Raw genomic sequence first — 19,987 nt, 5'->3', positions numbered from 1 at the left:
TCATTTATCCCCAGATGGCCTCAATTTTCCCCTTTTGCAAAATCACTAGGTTGGACTAGTCAACCTTTGAGGTTCCTTCCCATTCTAAACCATGAGCTGTTTTTATTGCTGTTATTTCCCAAAGGGGATTTAATTAGAGATGAGAGCCAGTGCTGAAGTTGAGAAGGATTAGCTTTTTATTGGAAGTCATGAGCTGACTTTGTGGTGGTAATTTTTTCCCCCTAAAGGTAAGAGTATAGATGGGCAGATTTCTTCTACTAGCCATCTCCCTCCAACCTTTTCTTGTTGTTCAGTCATTTCAGGCGGGTCTGACTCTGTGATCCCATTTGGGGTTTTCTTAGCAATGATCTCAGAGTGGTTTGCCATTTCTTTTCCCAGCTCATAGGACCAATGAGGAAATTGAGACAGAGTTAAGTGACTTGACCAGGGTTACACAACTAGTAAGTGTCTGAGGTCAGATTTGAACTCAGGAAGATGAGGCTTCCTAATTTCAAGCCCAGTACTCTATCCACTGTGATATATACCCACCCCAATAATCTGGGATCTTTCATAGCACCAGAACTCTGAAGTACCATTCCTTCCCTTTAATGGACTGGCCACATGGTACAGTGGACTGATTGCAGGACTGGGAGCCAGGAAGACCATACTTCCCATCTTATTAATGATACTTACTAGTTGTGTGATCCTGGGAAAATCTAGGCTTCAGTTTTCTCATCTGTGAAATGGGTATAGTTGATAGTATCTATAGCACTTACCTTTCTTGGTTGCTGGGGAATCAATCAAGCTGCATTAATGAGGCCCTATTATACTCCAGTTTCTGTGCAAAGCACTGAATGGCCATGCATATTAAATAGCTTGCCTGTAAAGACATGATCAAAGAGATCATCTATGCCAATCACTTGAAGGTTTGCATATCAATATGAACTATTATTAAATCTCCAAATTTTTCCCAGATGCGAGGTCAGTTGAATTCTTCAAAAACAAAACAAAACAGGGAGAAGAGTTAGAATTTAGAACTTCATTGGAAAATCTACTTCCTTTCCCTCCTGTGAAAAGGAGAAAGGAAAAGACTACGAACTCATGGAAATTATGTGACCCACAGAGCAAAGTTGAGACCTCCATTTCTACACTGGCAACCGCTCTCAATCTAGTCTAATCTACATTTTCTGGGAAGGTCAGGCCTTACTATGGAACTCCTACCAACAATTGTCTATCTCTGCTGTCCTGAAGTATGAAGGAACTTCTGTTGCAAATTCAAAATCAATCAACATTGATTATGCATTTACTGTGTACAGAGAGCACCTTTGGGTGCTATGGGACAACCATATGTTTAGCCGAGATGGCATCCTTGCTTTTAAGTGTCTTACAATCAAGTCAAGTCAGTGAACATTTATTTACCACTTACTGTATGCCTAAGCATGGGAGATAAAAGAGGAAAAAACAGTCCCTGTTCTTAGGGAGCTCACATTCTAATAGGGAAAAAATAAGCAAACAACTATGTAAAAAACTATATGTGTGTGTGTGTGTGTGTACTTGTACACACATGCATACACATATACAAATAGATCAAAGAGAGATAGAGACAGAAAGAGAGAGAGAGAGAGAGAGAGAGAGAGAGAGAGAGAGAGAGAGAGAGAGAGAGAGATACATATTGCAGATAATCTCAGAGGGAAAGACGACACCAGCAAAGAGAGGAACAGGAAATGCCTCTAGCAAAAGGTAGATTTTAGTTGAGTATTGAAGGAAGCCAGAGAGAGATAAAGAAACTCCAGGCATGGGGGACAGGGGACAGCCTGGGCATGGGGGACAGGGGACAGCCCATGAAAAGACCCAGAGTTAGAAGGTAAAGGATCTGCTGGATAGAACAGCACAAAGGCCAGTGTCAGTAGATCATAGGGGATGTGGAAGAGAGTGAAGTATAAGAAGATCAGAAAAACTGGAAGGGGTCAGGCTATAAAGAGCTTTAAAAGCTAATTGGGGCAGGTGGGGAGATGAGGAAATAAGGAGCCAGGCCTGGAGATGGGAGGTCCTGGGTTCTAACATGACCTCAGATATATCCTTAAATGAGCAAGTCATTTAACCTCCATTGCCTAGCCCTCACTGCTTTCCTGCCTTGGAACCAATATACTGCGTTGATTCCAAGACCGAAAGAAGGTAAGGGTTTTGTTTGTTGCTGTTTTTTTAAGCCACTTGGGTGACTTCATATTTGATAATGGAGGAAAGAGGTAGCCACTGGAGTTTATTGAATAAGGGAGTGCCATAGTCCGTGTTACCACTTTAGAAAGATCAATTTGGCATCTGAATGAATGGAAGGTGGCATGGATCTGAAGAGAGATCTGAGGCTGAGACTAAGGCTATTGCAATTGTGTGGGAGTGTGGTGATAAGTACAACTGTCAGGAGAGATGTTGCAAAGGCGAAACGACTTTACTTAGTAACAGATTGGCTATGTGTGGTGAGTGAGTGTGTTAGAGTGAAGAGTCAAGGATGACACATAGGTTGCAAGCTGTAGTAGTAATATTGTATCCCCAAATGCCTTAGGCAGGTGCCAAACAGGACTTGAAGCCCACTTCTTGTTTCTGTTCTAAATAAAGAGAGCACAACTGTTCTTGGAATCATCGCATTAGAGTTGCATTTAGTATACCCCTCCCCATTTTACAGATAAGGAAGTGAAGATCCAGGAAGATGATATGATTTGCCGAGACTTTTCATATTGAGATTCTGTGATTACATATCCAGGAGTCTTTCCACAATACCCCATTTGCCTCCCTTTTTATCACCATCACCTCTTGTCAATACTTTTCATTTAATTTGTCAATCAGGTAGAGTTCTGCGCCTGGAGTTAGGAAGACATGAGTTCAAACCCTGGACAAACATCAAGTGCTCCAGATGTTTACTAGCTTTTGTGACCTGGATGCTCGTTTGCCTCAGTTTCACCAGTTATGAAATGGGGAGAATAATAGCACCTGCTTTCTCTGATTGTTAATAGTTGGCACTTATTAAATGCCTTTTCCCTTTTTCCTTATGAGGACAATGCACCTCTTCAAATTCCCCTTTCTCAGGGTAAGGAATGCCATATCCTCTACACTCCCTTCACTTTAGCTTGTTGACTGAGCATTGGACCACTTGGGGTGGAAGGAGAACTTTGAGATAGTTAGTATAACTCCTTCATTTGGCAGATAAGGAACCCAAGGTCTAGAGAGTGTAAATGACTTACCCAAAGTCACACAGGAAGTGACAGAGCAAGGTTTTGGATCCAGGTCCTCTGACTCCCAATCTAGCCCTTTCCCAATTTCCCATGAGAACACCATTGTTGACTTGACTCTTTGCTGGTTGGAGAGTCTGAGATGCAGTCTCTTGGTAAGTGTCTAAGAGGGACAGAGCATCATGGTAAAGGTATTAAGATATTAAGTGGGAAAGATATCAGCAAGGGGTGAGTCATCAACATTCTTTTTCCTTCTTGCTGATTATAATACACTCTATTTGAAAATGTCTTTTTCTGCCCCCTGCAAGTATGAATATGAATTAGTAGATTGCCCAAAGTTGGGTAACTAGGTGGCATAGTGGATAGAGTGCTGGACCTAGAGTCAGGAAGACCTAAGTTCAAATCAACCGGGAGACACTTTTACTAGCTGTGTGACCCTGGGCAAGCCACTTAGCTCTATTAATCTCAGTTTTCCTTGTCTTTAAAATGAACTGGAGAAAAAAATGGTAAACTACTCCAGTTTGTTTGCCAAGAAAACATCAAATGATGTCACAAAGAGTCAGGCATGATTGAAAACAACTCATCAACAACAAAATGCATTAGGAATATATTCAAGTTCTTATCTGAGATAATGGAAAGTGCTCTACAAATCATAAAGCACTATATGAATATCAGCTATGGTTCTTATTTTTTTATTTTCTTTCCCTGAATTCTCTATCATTGAATTACAGGATTCCATTCACTTATTGCACAGAAGCGGCTGGGTGGAAAGTGGATAGAGCTCAGTCTGTGGGGTCAGGAAAGCCTGAGTTCAAATTCTGCCTCAGAGACTAACTGTTATGATCTTGGGAAAGTCATTTCATCTCTGTCTGCCTCAGTTTTACCAAATATAAAACAGGGATGGAAATAGCACCTACTTTATAGGATATTGGATCAAATGAGTTAACATAAGTAAGACATTTCGCCAAACTTAAGTGTTGTGTAAATGCTAGCTGCTAGCCTCTCTCTACTGAGCACCAACAATGCCGATTTGGGAGAGAATCAATCTGGTCCCATCCGTGCATCATCACAATTTTTAGAAGTATGACTTTTTTTTTCAATGTGGCTTTCTGTTTTCTCCCACTTTTTGCTTCATGTTTCCAAACTCAAGAGCAAATTAAAATGGATGACTTTGCTGCTTCTTGGATAACTCAAGCAGGGGTTACACAGGATCTGCTGATTTCTTCCTCCTCTATCCCTTCGTTCTTTTTTTTTCCTACTAAAACAGAATTTGGACTGTGTCTACATTGTGCCAAAAACAAAAAAAAGTTGGGGGGGGGAACCAGCTGGCTATTTGGACTGCAAGACAGCAAACACAAATGGTTGGGTTGGTTTTCTCCCTTCCTGAATTCATTGAGTCGACTAAATTTTTTGGTGCCCAGAATCAGTCAAAAGTTCATTTTAGTGATAGAGTTGAAAGTGTTATTTTCTTCTCCCCCTCACCCCCATCCTATATTAGGTCTTTCTTCACCATATTCTAGAAGGACTAGTTCTTTTACTATCATATCATAGACTTTAGAGCCAAGATGGACCTTAGAGATCATATATTCCAACCATCTCACTTAAAGATGAGGAAACCAAGGTCGAGGAAAAGGAAATGACTTGCCCAATAATATTTGACCTTTTCAAAGTTTTCAAACTGCCTTACAAACATTCTTTTCTTTGACTTTTGAAACCATCCTGTGGTGTGGTGTGGTGGGCTGTAGGTGTTACAGGCCCATTTTAAAAATGAGAAAACTGAAGCTAAAAGAATAAAGCAATTTATCCATGTCATGTACTTAGTGGTAGTGCTGGGATTAGAACTCAGGTCTCTGTGGTTCTGAGTCCAACATTTTACCCATGACTCCTTTACTTGATCTTTTTAGTGGCATAGTTAGGACTAAGTGAGAGTTGATTTTATGACTTTCTTTGCCTATTATCTACTTGGTCAATAGGCAGTTCCTGACTTATGTACTTGCATCCCTTTCATAATTCAGATTAGAGTGGTGAGGACAGACAAGAAAAGGCTTCCCAGAGGAGCCTGGCCTTAGGTTGGGCTTTAAAGGACATGTAAGATTTCATCAGGAGGAGATGAAAATGGGAATGTATTCTAGGATAGTATATGGAAAGGAATGGAGATGAGAAGGAGCAAGGAATGCAAATGGAATACTATGAGGTAAAGTCTGACATAGATATTAGAGTTAGATCTTAGAGGGCCTGGAATACCAGAATAAGAAGTTTGAATTTTATTTGGTAGGCAATGGAGACTGAAAGTGAGGGGACTTCTATTAGGAGAATTCCATGATTGTCCAGAAAGAGATGGAATGAGGAAGGGAACAATATAAACAAATTGCTGCCTGGCTAATAAAATATAAATATATAAATACTTTATATTTATATATATATAATATATAAAATAAATAAAAATAAATAAATAAATAAAAATAAATATGTAATTAAGGAACCTAACTTGTAGCACATCTTATACTACAAATGTATAAAGGATCATGAGGCAGCTAAGTGGTGGAATAGATGGAGCTGTCAACCTGAGTTTGAATCCAGCCTCAAACACTTATTAGCTGTGTTACCCTGGATAAGTTATTTAACCTTTATTTGCCTTAGTTTCTTCACCTATAAAATGGGTCTAACAATAGCATCTCTCTCCTAGGGCAGTGAGGATCAAATGAGATAATATTCATATAATAATATTGGCACCATTCCTGGTGCATAGTAGGTGTTAAACGCTTGTTTCTTCTTATTATTTCATTAGTATGGTAAGCTCCAGTGTAGAAACCCTGTCTACCAAAGCACATCCATAGTGCAGTTTATTAATGAATACCTCTTCAGAGAGAACAGCATAAACAAAGTTGCCTAAATTATTTTCCTAAAGCAAAGATCTGCCCATATTACTCCCTGCTCAAGAATCTTCCCTAGCTCCCTGTTACTTCCATGAAAAAAACCACCAAAGTCCTTAGTTCTGCATATACAGCTCTTCTTAGTCTAGTTGCAGTTTGTCTTTCCATACTTTCTTCCCATTACCCTTTATACTCCAGCCAAATTGGCCTATTTTCTCTTTCCAAAATTCCGTATTCACCATTCTACCTGGATCCATGCCTTTGTACATCCTATCCTCTATGCCTTTCACAATCTAGTTCTTGCCTACCTTTCCAAAGTTATTCTGTTTTCCCTTTCATGCATGCTACATGCTATCTACTTGCCTCTTTCTCAAACTCAGCACATCATATACCACTGCCATGCATTTGTAAAAGCAGTGCCCCATGATCGGAATACATTCACTCCTCATTTCTGTGGCTTGGAATCTCCAATTTCCTTTAGGGCTCAGCTTATGTGCCATTCCCTATAAAAATTCCTTCCTGATCCCTTAGCTGTTAGTGTTGCTTCTAACCTCCTCAAATTCTAGGCACTGCATGTCTCTGTTTCTGTTTACTTGTTATATTCCCCAGTAGAATGGAAACTTCTTGAAGGCACTTAGTAAATTCCCATTAAAGCGAATCAAAAGCTCATCTCACTTATTTCAGTCTGAATTTCAACCATGGAGAAATAAAGAAATGAGATAAGACTTGGATCTAGTCTTCCGTCATCCATTATTGTCCCATTCTAGCCACATGCTTTCTTACGAATACTGGACACTTGAATCCCAAACTTGATTGAATTCTACTTGAATCCCAGCTCTGCTCCTTCCTGACTGACTGACTTCCTGACTGACTGTGTCAACTTAAGGACGACATTTCTCCTCTGTAGGAATTATGGGCCTGGAAAATAGATAATAAAACATTCTTCCCTCTGGTGTGAGGGGATATAATAGGAGGGCAAAATATTGCATATGATGTCCAGGGTTGATTGTTTTTACTTAAAATGTCTTTTTTTTTAACTCTTACTTTCTGACTTAGAAACAATACTGTGTATTGGTTCCAAGGCAGAAGAGTAGAAAGGGATTGACAATGGGAGTTAAGTGACTTGCTCAGGGTCACACAACTAGGAAGTGTCTGAAGCGAGATTTGAACCTAAGATCTCCCATCTCTGGGCCTGGTTCTCTATCCAATGATCCACCTAGCTGCCCCCTTTTTCTTTTCTTTTTGACATAGGTAGGTTAAAGTCAGGAATGCTTTAGGTAGGTAGATAGATAGATAGATAGATAGATAGATAGATAGATAGATAGATAGAATGGATAGATGGACATAGAGATAGATACACAGACAGATAATAGATAGATGATAGACAGACAGATAAACATATATGTATGTTTACACACACACACACACACACACACATATATATATAGAGAGAGAGAGAGAGAGAAAGAGAGCTATGATATAAAAATAAAAGGCATTAATAGAATGACTTTTAAGTTAAAAAAGACAGAAAGGGTTGGGGGAAATTAGGCTAGTGACCCTTAAGTTTCCTTCCAGTTCTACCATTGGGTTGGTGACTCCACTAATTCTAATACTTCAGTATAATCTTTTGGGTTGAAGTGTTTCCTATTTTTAGTTGATCATGATGCACTCACTTCAAAAAAAGTATTTGCAAATGCCAGTGCTAAGCATTTTGGGTAACACCCCCTGCTAGTGCTGGGGGGTGGACAGAGAACCAATCTCAATTTGGAAATCCTCCCTCCAGTTTGCCTTGGAGCTGTGAATGGGAGTCTCTGGAGGTTGCCAAAGCTGGGGCTGGCTGGAGCTTATTTGACCATTTCACTCAGGTGATAAATAGCCACCCAGAAACCAAGGAACACACCTAAGTAAATAGGAGTGGAGTGTGAGAAAGTGCCTCCAGGCTTGCCAGGCTCTGGAGTCAGCCAATAGTCTTACATTTTAGACTCATCAATAGACTTGTACCACCTTCCATTCTCATTACTCTCCTGGTGAAAGGTGCTTTTGAGAATCAGTAGATACTAGAAAGGTCCTGGCCTTCCCTAATGAAAGAAAATGGTGCTCATGCTGGGAGTGTATATGAGCTGGCAATACCCTTCATTTTGTCCTATTCTCATTGGCTTGGAGTAATGCACTGAAGCCATCTTATTCCTTGATACCCTGAATCCATGGATTCTTAGTAAAGGAGACTGGTCCTTATTTGGCCAGCAGTTGTATTCTTAACAAGACATCGTCAAGCCCAGACATTTAGACACCTGGCATTAGAAAAATGGTTGTGACTGCCTTGACCATGTGAAAAAAGAGCAGTTTCAGTTTGAGCTAGCTACTTCTTTTCCTATTTTGATTCTGGTTATAGCTGTTGTTCTTCATACTCAACAAAGACCAAAATGGCATCCTTATGCTGGAGTTCAAATCAGTGCCTCCAACTTGGCTGATCAGACCAATATGAGCTCTACCACCAGTTGGGCACAAATGGCCTGTTTGAACATTTGGGATATAGATCTCTCTAAGGATGCATCTCATGTGTCTTTTGAGCTTTTGTAATTCTGTTTTGCTTGGAGAGCACAGCTTCTTCTCCATTTGCTGTAACCAATAGTTCCATGGATGGATGGTAAGGTGCTGGCTGGTGGAGAACCTCTGTTTTCTTGGTATTAATTAGCAGGTAAAAATTAGCACAAGTGGCAGTAGCAAAATGATCCATCCTCTGTTGTATCTTGGCTTCAAAGACTGCATTGAGTACAGAATTATTATTCTAAAAGTCAGACAAAAAGCAAAGCCGAAAGGGAAAAAAGTTCATTCAATCATTCAATCGACAGCATTTATTTCTTGTTTTATAAGTATTTCCTGGGTTTTGGAGTTTGTGTTAAGCTTTAAGGATACAAAGAAAAACCAAACACAAAAACTAGTCCTCAGACTTAAGGAGCTTATATACTAATGGGAGAGAAGTGTACATAAATATTTGTATACAAGAATACATGCAATAGTTACAAGGTAGTGTTGAGGGGAAGCCACTAGCAGCTGGTGGGAGCCTGGGAAAAGATTTTGAGCCTCAGATCTGGCAGTTATAACTATAGAAAGCAATTTCACCTTTCTGGGTTTCATTGGTAAAATGAAGAGGCTGATCTTCCTGACCTTCAGGTTTGTTTTCAGCTTCAATTCTATGCTTCTGTGATCCTCAATCTCTTTGTGTCATCATTTCTGCATCCTGGTGCTCACTGAACCCAAGCTTTCTTCTTGAAGACTCTATATCTTCATGACACCTTGTCCAAGAATAGCTCTTCTTCCACTGATTGACACATGAAGCCAGGAGGAGGAGATGACCTGCTCTTTGCTCCCTGACTGTCACATTAGAGACCCTCTCACTACCATCACCACACAGAAATCACCTCTCCTTTTTTAGGTTTGTGCCAGCCTGTCTAGATCCCTGTTCCTATCATCTATGGCTCTCTGTGTCACTCTTCCTTCTTCCTAAGTTCAGGACCCGGTCCACAGATGTCTTCTCCACCCCAATACCTTCCCACTTTGAATAGACTCTCTTGTCTTCTTGTAGCCTACCTGAAGCTTACATGGGAATGGTTAGATCCTTCCATCCCTGGACTTCCTCTTCCTCTCTTCTCCCTTCTTTTTTTTTTTTTAAACTCTTACCTTTGTCTTGGAGTCAATACTGTATATTGGCTCTAAGGCAGAAGAGTGGTAAGGGCTAGGCAATGAGGGTTAAGTGACTTGCCCAGGGCCACGTAGCTGGGAAGTGTCTGAGGTCAAATTTGAATCTAGGACCTCCCATCTCTAGGCCTGGCTCTCAATCCACTGAGCTACCCAGTTGCCCTCCTCCCTTCTTGGAAACAAAAATTTCTCTAAGTGCCAGCATTGCTGTCTTCCTGTATAATTAGTGGCACTGTTTTTTATCGGCTATCTCAAGACTCTTCAAGACTGTTTTCCAGAACAAGCAGCTTGAGGTGCAATTCCACTGCAGAAAAGCTGCTGGAAGAAGGGAAAAGAAATCAAATGTAAAGTTTGTAAAACACACACACACACACACACACACACACACACACACACACACACACACACACACCAAACATATTAGTCAACAGCAGGAGTGGAAGAGTGGAAAGAGGTTCATTCATTTCTGCTCCTACCAGGACAAGGATTCTATGTGACAGTCAATAGTCACCTTTAAATCATTTGTGGATATGATCAAAATGGATATTGAAAATATTCCAGAAACTCCAGCACTGAAGGGAAAACAACACATGGAATTTTTTAAAAGAACAATTTGGCATATATTCATAGAGAACTAGGCAAGATTTAATTAAAAATTTTAAAAAGCCTGACTCCATCTGGATCTCTCAGCATCAAAGCTGGAGAAGGAGGTGGGCGAGAGTAAGGGAAGTGGTCATCTTTTAGGTCTAGTACAGATTTCCTCCTTGGTTAGTGGACAGGAGAGCCAGAGAAACCTTTACTTCTAGGTCTGTTTTAGAGAGAAAGTCTAGGTTCCTTCTACCACCTATAACTTGTATGATCATGGGCAAGCAAGCCACTTCTGTCCAAGTCTTAGTTTCCTCATCTATAAAACAGGGCTAGCCATGTTAGTCCTACCTTCCCTTCTTGAGAGGTTTAAATAATATCTGGTATGTGAAACCACTTTGTAACTAGTAAAGTCATTCAGAAATGCAGCCTTGGGGTCACTACAAATTTGTGCAGTCATCTCAACTAGGTCCTCACAGAAGTAAGGCGATTCTTTTACAACTGCATAATCAATTCACTCGTGGGCAGCTATGTGGCACAGTGGATAGGGTATCTGGCCTAGGGTCAGGAACACTCTTCTTCCTGAGTTCAAATCTGGCCTCAGACACTTAAAAGCTGTGTGACCCTGGGCAAGTCACTTAACCCTTTTTACTTCAGTTTCTTCATCTATCACATGAGTTATAGAAGGAAAAACACTCTAGGATCTGTGCCAATAAAACCCCAAGTATGGTCGCAAAGAGTCAAACATGACTGAAAAATGACTGAGCTAAAATCAGTTCCCTACTTCATTCACCACAAAGGTGGTACCAAATCTTTCCATCTTTCCCATCTTTCCTTTATAATCCCATTATACAATCTACTTATAGTTCCTGTAGATGAGGCTTCATTTTCCCATTCCATACTTTCTCATGGACTGACCTCCATGACTAGAATGTACGCCTTCCCCACTTTTACCTCCCAGATTCCCTAGCTGCCCAGAACAAATACCACCTTTTACAGGAGATCTTTCTTAGTTACCCTAGCTGTTAATGATGTGCCTTCTGGATTCATCTTCCATCTACTCTCTATACTTCTTAAATTTATATATGTAGCTAATTATTTGTTCTCTCTCCCATAGAATGTCAGTCCTTAAGAGGCAGAGGCCATGTTTTTCCTTTTCTTCGCATTTTCAGTGCTTAGTATAGTGTCTGGTGAACACTTAACAAATGCTTGTTGACTAACTGATAGTTAATTGAACTTGGTGGTATCAGTAAATTATGATATTGGTGTCAATAGGAAGTATAATCCCAAATGAGATATTGCCATTCCTTCCATTTCCTCTATAGCACAAGGATCTGATCTTGCTCACTTATGTTTTGTTTTTACAGTGACGCTGAATCCTGAAGTTGAATGGTGGCTGTGGTTTTCCAAGAAGAATAGCCCACAAGGGAGTCTGTAAAGCCTGCCAACAGAGGATGAAGTGGATAAGAATTTAATTAATTCCAAATAACTATAGACACAAGGATATTTCCCTTTCCCTTGCTGCACCACTCTTCATAATGCTACTGATATCACCTAGACTGGAGGGATGTACAAAGACAGACATCCTGGAAACATGCTCTGGCTTCAGTCCACAAATCCTCAACATCCCCTGGTGTGGAACTCTGCAGCCTGTTGATGCTCCTTCCTCCTCCTCAAACTTCCATTGACTGTGGCGAATGATTCTACCTCACTGTTCTCATCTGTGGGAAATCCTTGTTACCTTTCTTAGTTCTTCATGGGCTGGAATCCCTTCCTTGGTTCTCTACATATTGATGAGTCCCTTTGGGTAATCTTGCCTCTATTGTTTTATACATGTCCATAGACCATATAATTCAGATGGTAGATAAGGCTTCAATCAATAGGTCAATTGTGCCATGGAAATGGCTCCAGACAAAATCCATGTTTTAATTTAAGACATACTCTCAGGAGGGACTGATAAAACTGTCTGTATTTCATGGGTTATTTCATAACCCTACTGAAGTGCAGGGTGACTTGTATCCTATCATGACCAGATGTAACCAAGTTCCCTTAAACAGTCCTTGGGAATTCAGGAAGGAGTTTGCCATTTTAACACTTCTTTTCATGCTGAGCTTCCCCTCAAAGCAGAAATCACCTTTAACTTTGACCAGCCTTCTCCCCTAACTCAGGAAGGTTCTTAAGGCATGGCTCACTCTTGGGGTTTGTATTGGTGGGGAGGAGGAGGGGGAAGAGGGGAAGGAAAAAGCTTGTGAGGCATAACTTAATGAATTTGTCCCTTTTGACAAGCAAAGAGGATAAAGGACTGAGAGCCAACTTTGTTACTTACATGCTTATGAAAGGAAGGAAGGAAGGGAAGAAAGAAAGGAAGGAAGGAAGGGAAGAAAGAAAGGAAGGAAGGAGGGAAGGAAGGGAAGGAAGGAAGGAGGGAAGGAAGGAAGGAAGGAAGGAGGGAAGGAAGGGAAGGAAGGAAGGAGGGAAGGAAGGAAGGAAGGAAGGAAGGAAGGAAGGAAGGAAGGAAGGAAGGAAGGAAGGAAGGAAGGAAGGAAGAGAGAGAGGGAATGAGGGAGGGGGCATCCTCCTTTTAACCCTTAATCAAAATTTCATTCTAACCTTGACCCTCCAGGCAGTCATGTAATCTGCCACTTTCCTAGGACATGTAATAATTTATTTGAGGCAAGTCATGATGAATGATCGTTTTCAGCATTTTGCCATCTCTGCATCTCCCGAGGGGTTGGTGGGCTGGGCAAACATTCTTGTGGGCTGCTGGAGTTGTTTGTAAGGCAGCCTTAAGGTATAGTAAGGCAGCTGCCCCCTTTTCATTGCCCACACAAGTACTTGCATTCCTAACTATGCTGAGAACTTGAAGGCAGAGTTCCAACCCCGTGGTGTCTTATCTGCTTGCATGCCAGGAGGTTAATAATCCTTTTCTGTCTCCACTCACCAGGGAATACATTTCTAGTGTAATTGTTTTCCCCTCTCTTGAAGCTGAATCCCCAAGTCCAGATTGGTATTTTTTTTTCCTTCCTGACTGCTCGACCATTTCCAATGTATTCAGCCTGCTATTGTGAGGATCTTTTGGATGACAGCTACAAAAGCATTCAAAAACTCTGTCTTGGATTTTTGAAGAAAAAGCTTTTTTCGGTAAGGGTAGAAACTCCTAGACATAGACTCTAGATCCGGGATTTCATTGGTATAAAGGAGTCCTAGATGAGGAAATCCTCCACCAGTACCAGATAGTACCCTCTCTACCACCTATAGCCTTAGAGAATTGCCTAGAATATTGAGAGATTGTGTGCTTTGCCCACAGTCACATAGTTGATACTGAAAGATCCACCTGTGTTCTAAAGATGATCTAGAACATATGTGTCATTTCAGACTTGGAGGAAAACCATCTTGGTGACCTCTCAACCTTCTGAAAAATCCCCTTTTCAACTTGGTCCATTTGCCACCTTCCCAGGTCACTGGTGATGTTCTAAGACAATCTTGATGTTCTAAGATACACAGTCTTCCTTCCAGTCCTGAAGAGTCTTCTGTTCTTTTTCAGTCCCTCCATAGACAGAGAGATTCCAGAATGGCAGTTCTTTGCCATGAGGTTCTAAATGGACATTCAATCTGAGATTGGATTTAGGAAGCAGTACCTGCTGGATCCACTTTAAGAAGAGAAGAAGCCCGAGGTGGTTCAGGAATTGGGACCAAAGGAATATTATCCTGGACTTCCATTTGTTTTGAACAGAGCTTGTCTTGATGGTTTAAGTCATAGGATCATGGATCTGGATCAGGCAAGGACTTAAGAAGCCATCCAACCCAACCTCTTCTTGTTATGGTTGAGGAAACAGAAGCCTAGGAGGTACCTTGCTCAAGGTCAGGCCAGTCATAGTCATCAGAGGTGGGCTTTGAACCTAAACACTCAGCCCCCTAAAGCAGGCTCTTTCTGCAGTCTTTAGAGAATTCATTCAATAACCTTCTCCCTTCTCCTTTCCGCTTAGCTATGCTGACATTTCCTTTTCTTTACATTCCATATCCTCATCAGAAAATAACAGAACTGAAAGCCTAGGTCTGTGGTCAGCCTACCTCCTACTTAGTAAGTAGGCCGAACAAGTTCTCAGGAGGCCACATCATTTGGTGGAGCTCCCAGCTGGAGGGGATTTCTCTGGAGATCAGCATGGGCAGGGAATAACTAGAATTAACAAATGGTTATCACTTCTCACTTTTTCCCCCCGGGGGCGGGGGGAAACCTCAGGGTCACTAGCTGTCCAATTATTTTGGGTTATGTCCAACTCTTTGTGACCATATTTGGGGTTATTTTTTATCTCCCCTTTTTTATAAAAAAAAACCCATACCCTCAATCTTAGAATATATACTATGTATCAGTAAAGGTTAGGCAGCTAGGGTTAAGTGACTTATCTAGTGACATCCCATTTCCAGGTCTAGCACTCTGACCACTGAGCAACCTCAGTGTCCCTTTTTGGCAAAAATACTAGAGTGATTGGCATTTCCTTCTCCAGCTCATTTTACAGATGGGGAAACTGAGGCAAATATGGTAAGTGCCTTGCCCAAATCCACAGAGCTAGTCAGTGTCTGAGGCCAGATTTGAATTCAGGAAGATGAGTCTGTCTTCCTGATTCCTGTCCCTGGCTGAATAGGCAAATATCCAAATTCTTTCTTTGGTAGTTCAAGCTGTTATAATGCCCATTGGATTGAGAGTCAGGCCTAGAGACAGGAGGTCTTAGGTTCAAATATGACCTCAGACACTTCCTAGTTCTGTGACCCCAAGCAAGTCACTTCACCCCCACTGCTCAGTTCTTACTGCTCTTCTGGCTTGGATTACACAGCTTTGTTTCTAAGCCAGAAGGTAAGGCTTTGAAAAAAAAAAGACTTAAGGGCAGTTATTAAATTAGTCCTTTTTCTTTTCACTTAACTAAACACAAACCCAATATCTTTTCATTGTTGTTCTGTTGTTTCAGTCATATCTGACTCTTCATGACCCAATTTAGGGTTTTCTTGGCAAAAGATACTAGAGTGGTTTGCCATTTCCTTCTCCAGCTCATTTTACAGATGAGGAAACTGAGGCAAACAGGGTCAAATGACTTGCCCACAGTCACATAGCTACTAAGTAGCTGCGGTGAGATTTGAATTCATGAAATGGGTCTTCCTTACTCATTTCCTGGAGCTCTACCCACTATACCACCTAAGGATTACCTCTTGGTATTTGGCAGGAAGTTACTCACAAGATCCAGAGTGAACAAAGAAGGATGACCAGAGCAAATCAGAAGTTAATCTTCTGACAGGGGAATCTTTAGCTTGGAGAAAACAAGGGATAAATAAACTCCAGGGAATTTAGAATAGGACAACTAGGATGGGGAAAGACTTTAAGTTCACACCATAGGAGGGAGTATTAATCTCTCCTACTTTTTACCTGTGTGACTTTTGACTAGTCATTTGATATTAATGAGAAGCAAAATGGAAAGGTTGCACTAGATGGTATCTGAGGTCCTACCACTATATCAGAAAGAAATTCTTAATCTGGGGTTAGGGACCCCATGGATAAATTTCAAGGGGTCTATGAATTTGGATATGAAATTATTACACATTTACTTTATTTTTGTTTTTTGTTTTTTAAGTACTGAAGGTAACTTCAGTCTTAGAATTGATTCCAAGACAGAAGAGCAGTAAGAGGGAGGCAATGGAGTTAAGTGGCTTGCCCAGGGTCACACAGCTAGGAAGTGTCTGGGGCCACATTTGAACCCAGAACTTCCGGTCTCCAGACCTGGATGTCTATCCACTGAACCACCTAGCTGCCCCCTACACATTTATTTTTAATATAATTGGACTCCTTTGCAATCCTTCATTTTATCTAATGCATTTGAAAACATTGTTTGAAGAAGGGGTATTAGTTCCAAGTATCCAAAGCTTCCCCAGAGGGTCCAGGACACAAAAAAGAGGAAGAAATCTTGCTCTAGGTTTATGGACTAGGAATATTTAGGTTAAAAGAGAGAAGATTTAGGGAAGACTTGATTATTGTATTTGAAGGGCTGATGTATGGGTGGAAAATTTGACCCTTTTTTGCTTGGCCCCAGAAGTTAGAATGTAGGACTAAAGAGTGGAAACTGCCAAGAGACAAATTTAGAATTAATGTCACTATAAAGAAAAATTCTTTGACCCCTTATAGTGGCTCAAGAGTGGTATAGGCTGCCTCTTCCCAAGAGGCCAAGAAGGAAAGGTTTGATGACCACCTATCGGGCATATTGGAGTGCTGGCAGTTGGACCTTCTTGGCTCCATTCCAACTCTGGCATCTGTTATTCTGTCATCATCTGGAAGTTTGGGGGGTTTGTTTTTTTCCAGGGAGTGGAGAGATACATTTGGATTTGATAGAAAATTAAATTCTTTGAGGAAGATTTCTTACTTCCAGAAGTTAGCAACCCAGGTCCTTTTTGTTGTGTGGGAGAAAGTCTAAGGCAGCTTTGACTTTAGGGCTTTTTCTTCATGATCCTCAAACAACCAGCATGTTCCTGATGGTGTGAGAATGGGGAAAGAGAAGACACCTACTCCTTTCCTGGCCCACCATTTATTTGATTTCCCTGATTGGGCCTTGGATGAGAGGGCATTTCTGGAATCTGCCCTATCTCCTCTTTCTTAGTGACACATTCCACCAAAGAGCCTGAGACTCACATGAAACAGAACCTTTTCTCATCTCTAAAGAGAGTCTCAACCCTTTACTCCAAAGCTCTTGAAGGATGGCAACATTTCCAAGCCACGGAGCCTGAGAAAACATTGGGATATTAAATGTCTGTGGAAGGACAAAATTAAAGGTATTGTAGAAAGTTGATTTGCTAAGTGAAGAGTGTGGTTTAGAAACAAAGAAGAGAATATGGTTCCTTAGACACAAGTACACTGGATTATTTATAAGCTCTCAGATCTCATATGCCTGTGTGTGTGTGTGTGTGTGTTTAAAAATTTCTTTAAGTAATCTACTGGGTCTGCACATAAAGCAGCTTGTTTTCGATGGTGTGCCTGCACTTAATGTCCTTCATTTTCCTATTGAGAAAACCACTTAAGGAAAGGCCTTGTGTTGTCAACTGAGGTGAAATTGCTGGAACTGCAACATTGGGAACAGATGTGAAAATTCAGCATGTTTTATAAATACCAGCCTGCGGAAAAACCGGGAATCACATAATCCTGGAATGGAAAAAAAAAAGAAACAAACAAAAAACTTGGCAAAGCCAGAATATTCCTTTGGGTCTTTCACAGTGGCTAGCACAGTGCCTTGCATGAACTAGAATATGAAAACTCAATAAATCTCAACTCTTGTTTAAAATCAGATGAAAGACGATCTCGGGGGATGAGACTTTCTGTATTCTTTAGGCTTACAAGCAATGCACAATCCTACACATTGGCTCCATGAGCCAATCCAAGAGGTTATTGATGATGAAATGAATCAAATATTGAAATTGAAGGTAAAGGTTAAAATCCCACTGTTATGGAAATATTCAGTTGACTTAAATCTCACATTGGGAGTTCCATTCAACGTTACTTACTACTGACGACTATCTTGAAAATTGTTGACGATTTTCAGCACTGATTAGACAATATGAGGGTTCTTCCCTTACAGCGTACCTGCAAAGAATGTATGAATATATGCAGAATTGTGCTTCTTTTTTTCACTTTCTTCTTGCTTTCCAGCTTTCCAATTGTGTGCCAGATTGCCATATGTTGTAAAACAGACTAACCTCCCTGTTAATTTGATTAAAAGTAGCTGAGCACTTGTGGATTAGGAATTGTCAGATGCAAAGCGAAGAGGGCTCCCTGGCCCTCTCTGGTCAGCTGAAAGCCCTTTAAAGGCAGGGATTTGGGGGTTTATTTCTGCTTCTGAAATGCCTGGTCGGTACATAGTAGGTGCCTACTAAATTCTGGTTGAATTGACTTTGACATTTCAGACTGAGAAGCAAAACTGAATATGGAGGAAGGAACCCTTAGAGCTTGAGTTTCTTTGCTCCTTCTGAATGGAGCTCTTTTGAATGGAAAGAGAATTTAAAAACCAGACAGCAAGCAAAGCCATTTATTTAACCTCAGCCAAGGGGTAAAGGATGCTTACTTCTCAGAGAGAAACCTCTTTGCTTTCTGGAAGAGTTTTAACCTTACAATTCTGTTCAGGTGATATATAAATATAGATAGAGAAGCTATTCCCAGGAGACACAAGGAAAAAAATTCTTGTCAGAAAGAAGAAAGTCTGGCTTTTTAAGAGAGATGAGTCAGACTGGAGAGAAAAATGGAACTGGACAAACTTGTCATTGTCATTAAAGTGTTACCCGTCCCCAGCAATATGTGTTTGTTTGGTTTTTAATTGGGGGATGGCATTGTATTGGTCTAAAGAAACTTTATTTTTCAAGTTTTTAATAAAAAAAATTGAAAAGCCCTTTGTTGGAGTTAAGACCCAATTTTGTTTGTTTTTAACCAGCTCCTAGTCCAATCCCTATGCTATCCAGGGCCAACTAAGATGGCTCCTTAGAGCCCAATGAGTCCTTAGTATTCATCGTGGGTATTTTGGGGAGCCATGATAAATAAGGGAATAACAAACAACAGAATAGGGACTTGACAAGCCTTCAGAGGTAGTGGATGTCCCTTTATTGGAGGTCTAAGAAGGAATTTGGGGTGTCCATTTATAGGGGATGTTCTAGAGAGGATTCTTATTCAGATATAGATTGAATTGAATGGCCTCTAAAGTCCTGCTGGAGTATCTGGAATTGAAACTAAGTTGGTGGCAAAGTAAAAACATGGGATGTGAAATTAGAGGATCTGGGCTCAAATTCTGCCTCTGTCCCCATATTAGTTTTTTTTTTTCATGAATTTGGCAACTCACTGCCTTTTGGGGACTATTTCCTCAGTTGTAGAATGAGAAGGCTGGACACACGACCTAAAGATGCTGAACTACAGAATATCCAGGGGAGAACAACTAGAGTGATGAATCTTGACTCAATGACACATGAGGAGTTTTTGAAGCCGATATTCAACTTGGAGTTGAGAAGACTGAAGGAGAACCTGAGAAGCATCACTAATGATTTCAGAGGTTGTCCCATGAGGTCTGTTTGGCCCCAGATTTGGATTTGAAAAATGACTGGAAGCTGCAAAGAAGAAAACATGGGCTTGATGTCCAGGAAAATGAAAATATTTAGAGATATGGAACTATGGAACAGTGACGTATCCCTGTTATTAGGTACAAATTGGGTTAGAAGACTACTGAGGGGTAGTGAGGTGGCTCAGTGGATAGAGAGCCAGGTCTGGAGTCAGGAGGTCCTGGGTTCAAATGTGGCCTCAGATACTTCCCACCTGTGTGACCTGGGACAAGTCACTTAACCAATTGCCTAGCTCTTGCTGCTCTTCTAGCTGGAATGGATACCTAGTATTGATTCTAAGATGGAAGGTAAGGGTTTTTACTGAGGTCCCAACCAACTATGGAAATCTAAGATTTTATTCTAAGGTTTCTTTTAACATGAAAATCTTTGATCTTATGATTCCTTATGTCATTCTCCTCTGCACCAAGACTGGCCCAAAAATATCTGTAGGGGGAAACCATCAGTAATGTCAAAGAAATGAACCAAAAAGATTGTTACCCTCCCTATGGGCGCTCT

At 40.8% G+C, this 19,987-nt stretch overlaps 1 protein-coding gene across 1 annotated transcript in view; it reads left to right on the top strand.

Moving 5' to 3' along the window:
• Positions 1-18,774, top strand: part of TMEM154 (transmembrane protein 154) — a 75,874-nt gene extending 57,100 nt beyond the window's left edge. The window contains exon 7 of the mRNA XM_056802771.1: positions 11,728-18,774. Coding sequence (XP_056658749.1) covers positions 11,728-11,743 — 16 coding nt within the window. The 3' untranslated portion in view covers positions 11,744-18,774. The remainder of the gene's footprint in view (positions 1-11,727) is intronic.
• Positions 18,775-19,987: the final 1,213 nt, after the last annotated feature.

This window comes from Monodelphis domestica, chromosome 6 (genome assembly GCF_027887165.1).
Source record: "Monodelphis domestica isolate mMonDom1 chromosome 6, mMonDom1.pri, whole genome shotgun sequence".
Taxonomy (NCBI): Eukaryota; Metazoa; Chordata; class Mammalia; order Didelphimorphia; family Didelphidae; genus Monodelphis; species Monodelphis domestica.
The sequence above is the reverse complement of the archived record's forward strand: the minus strand, read 5'-3'. Positions and strand labels throughout refer to the sequence as shown.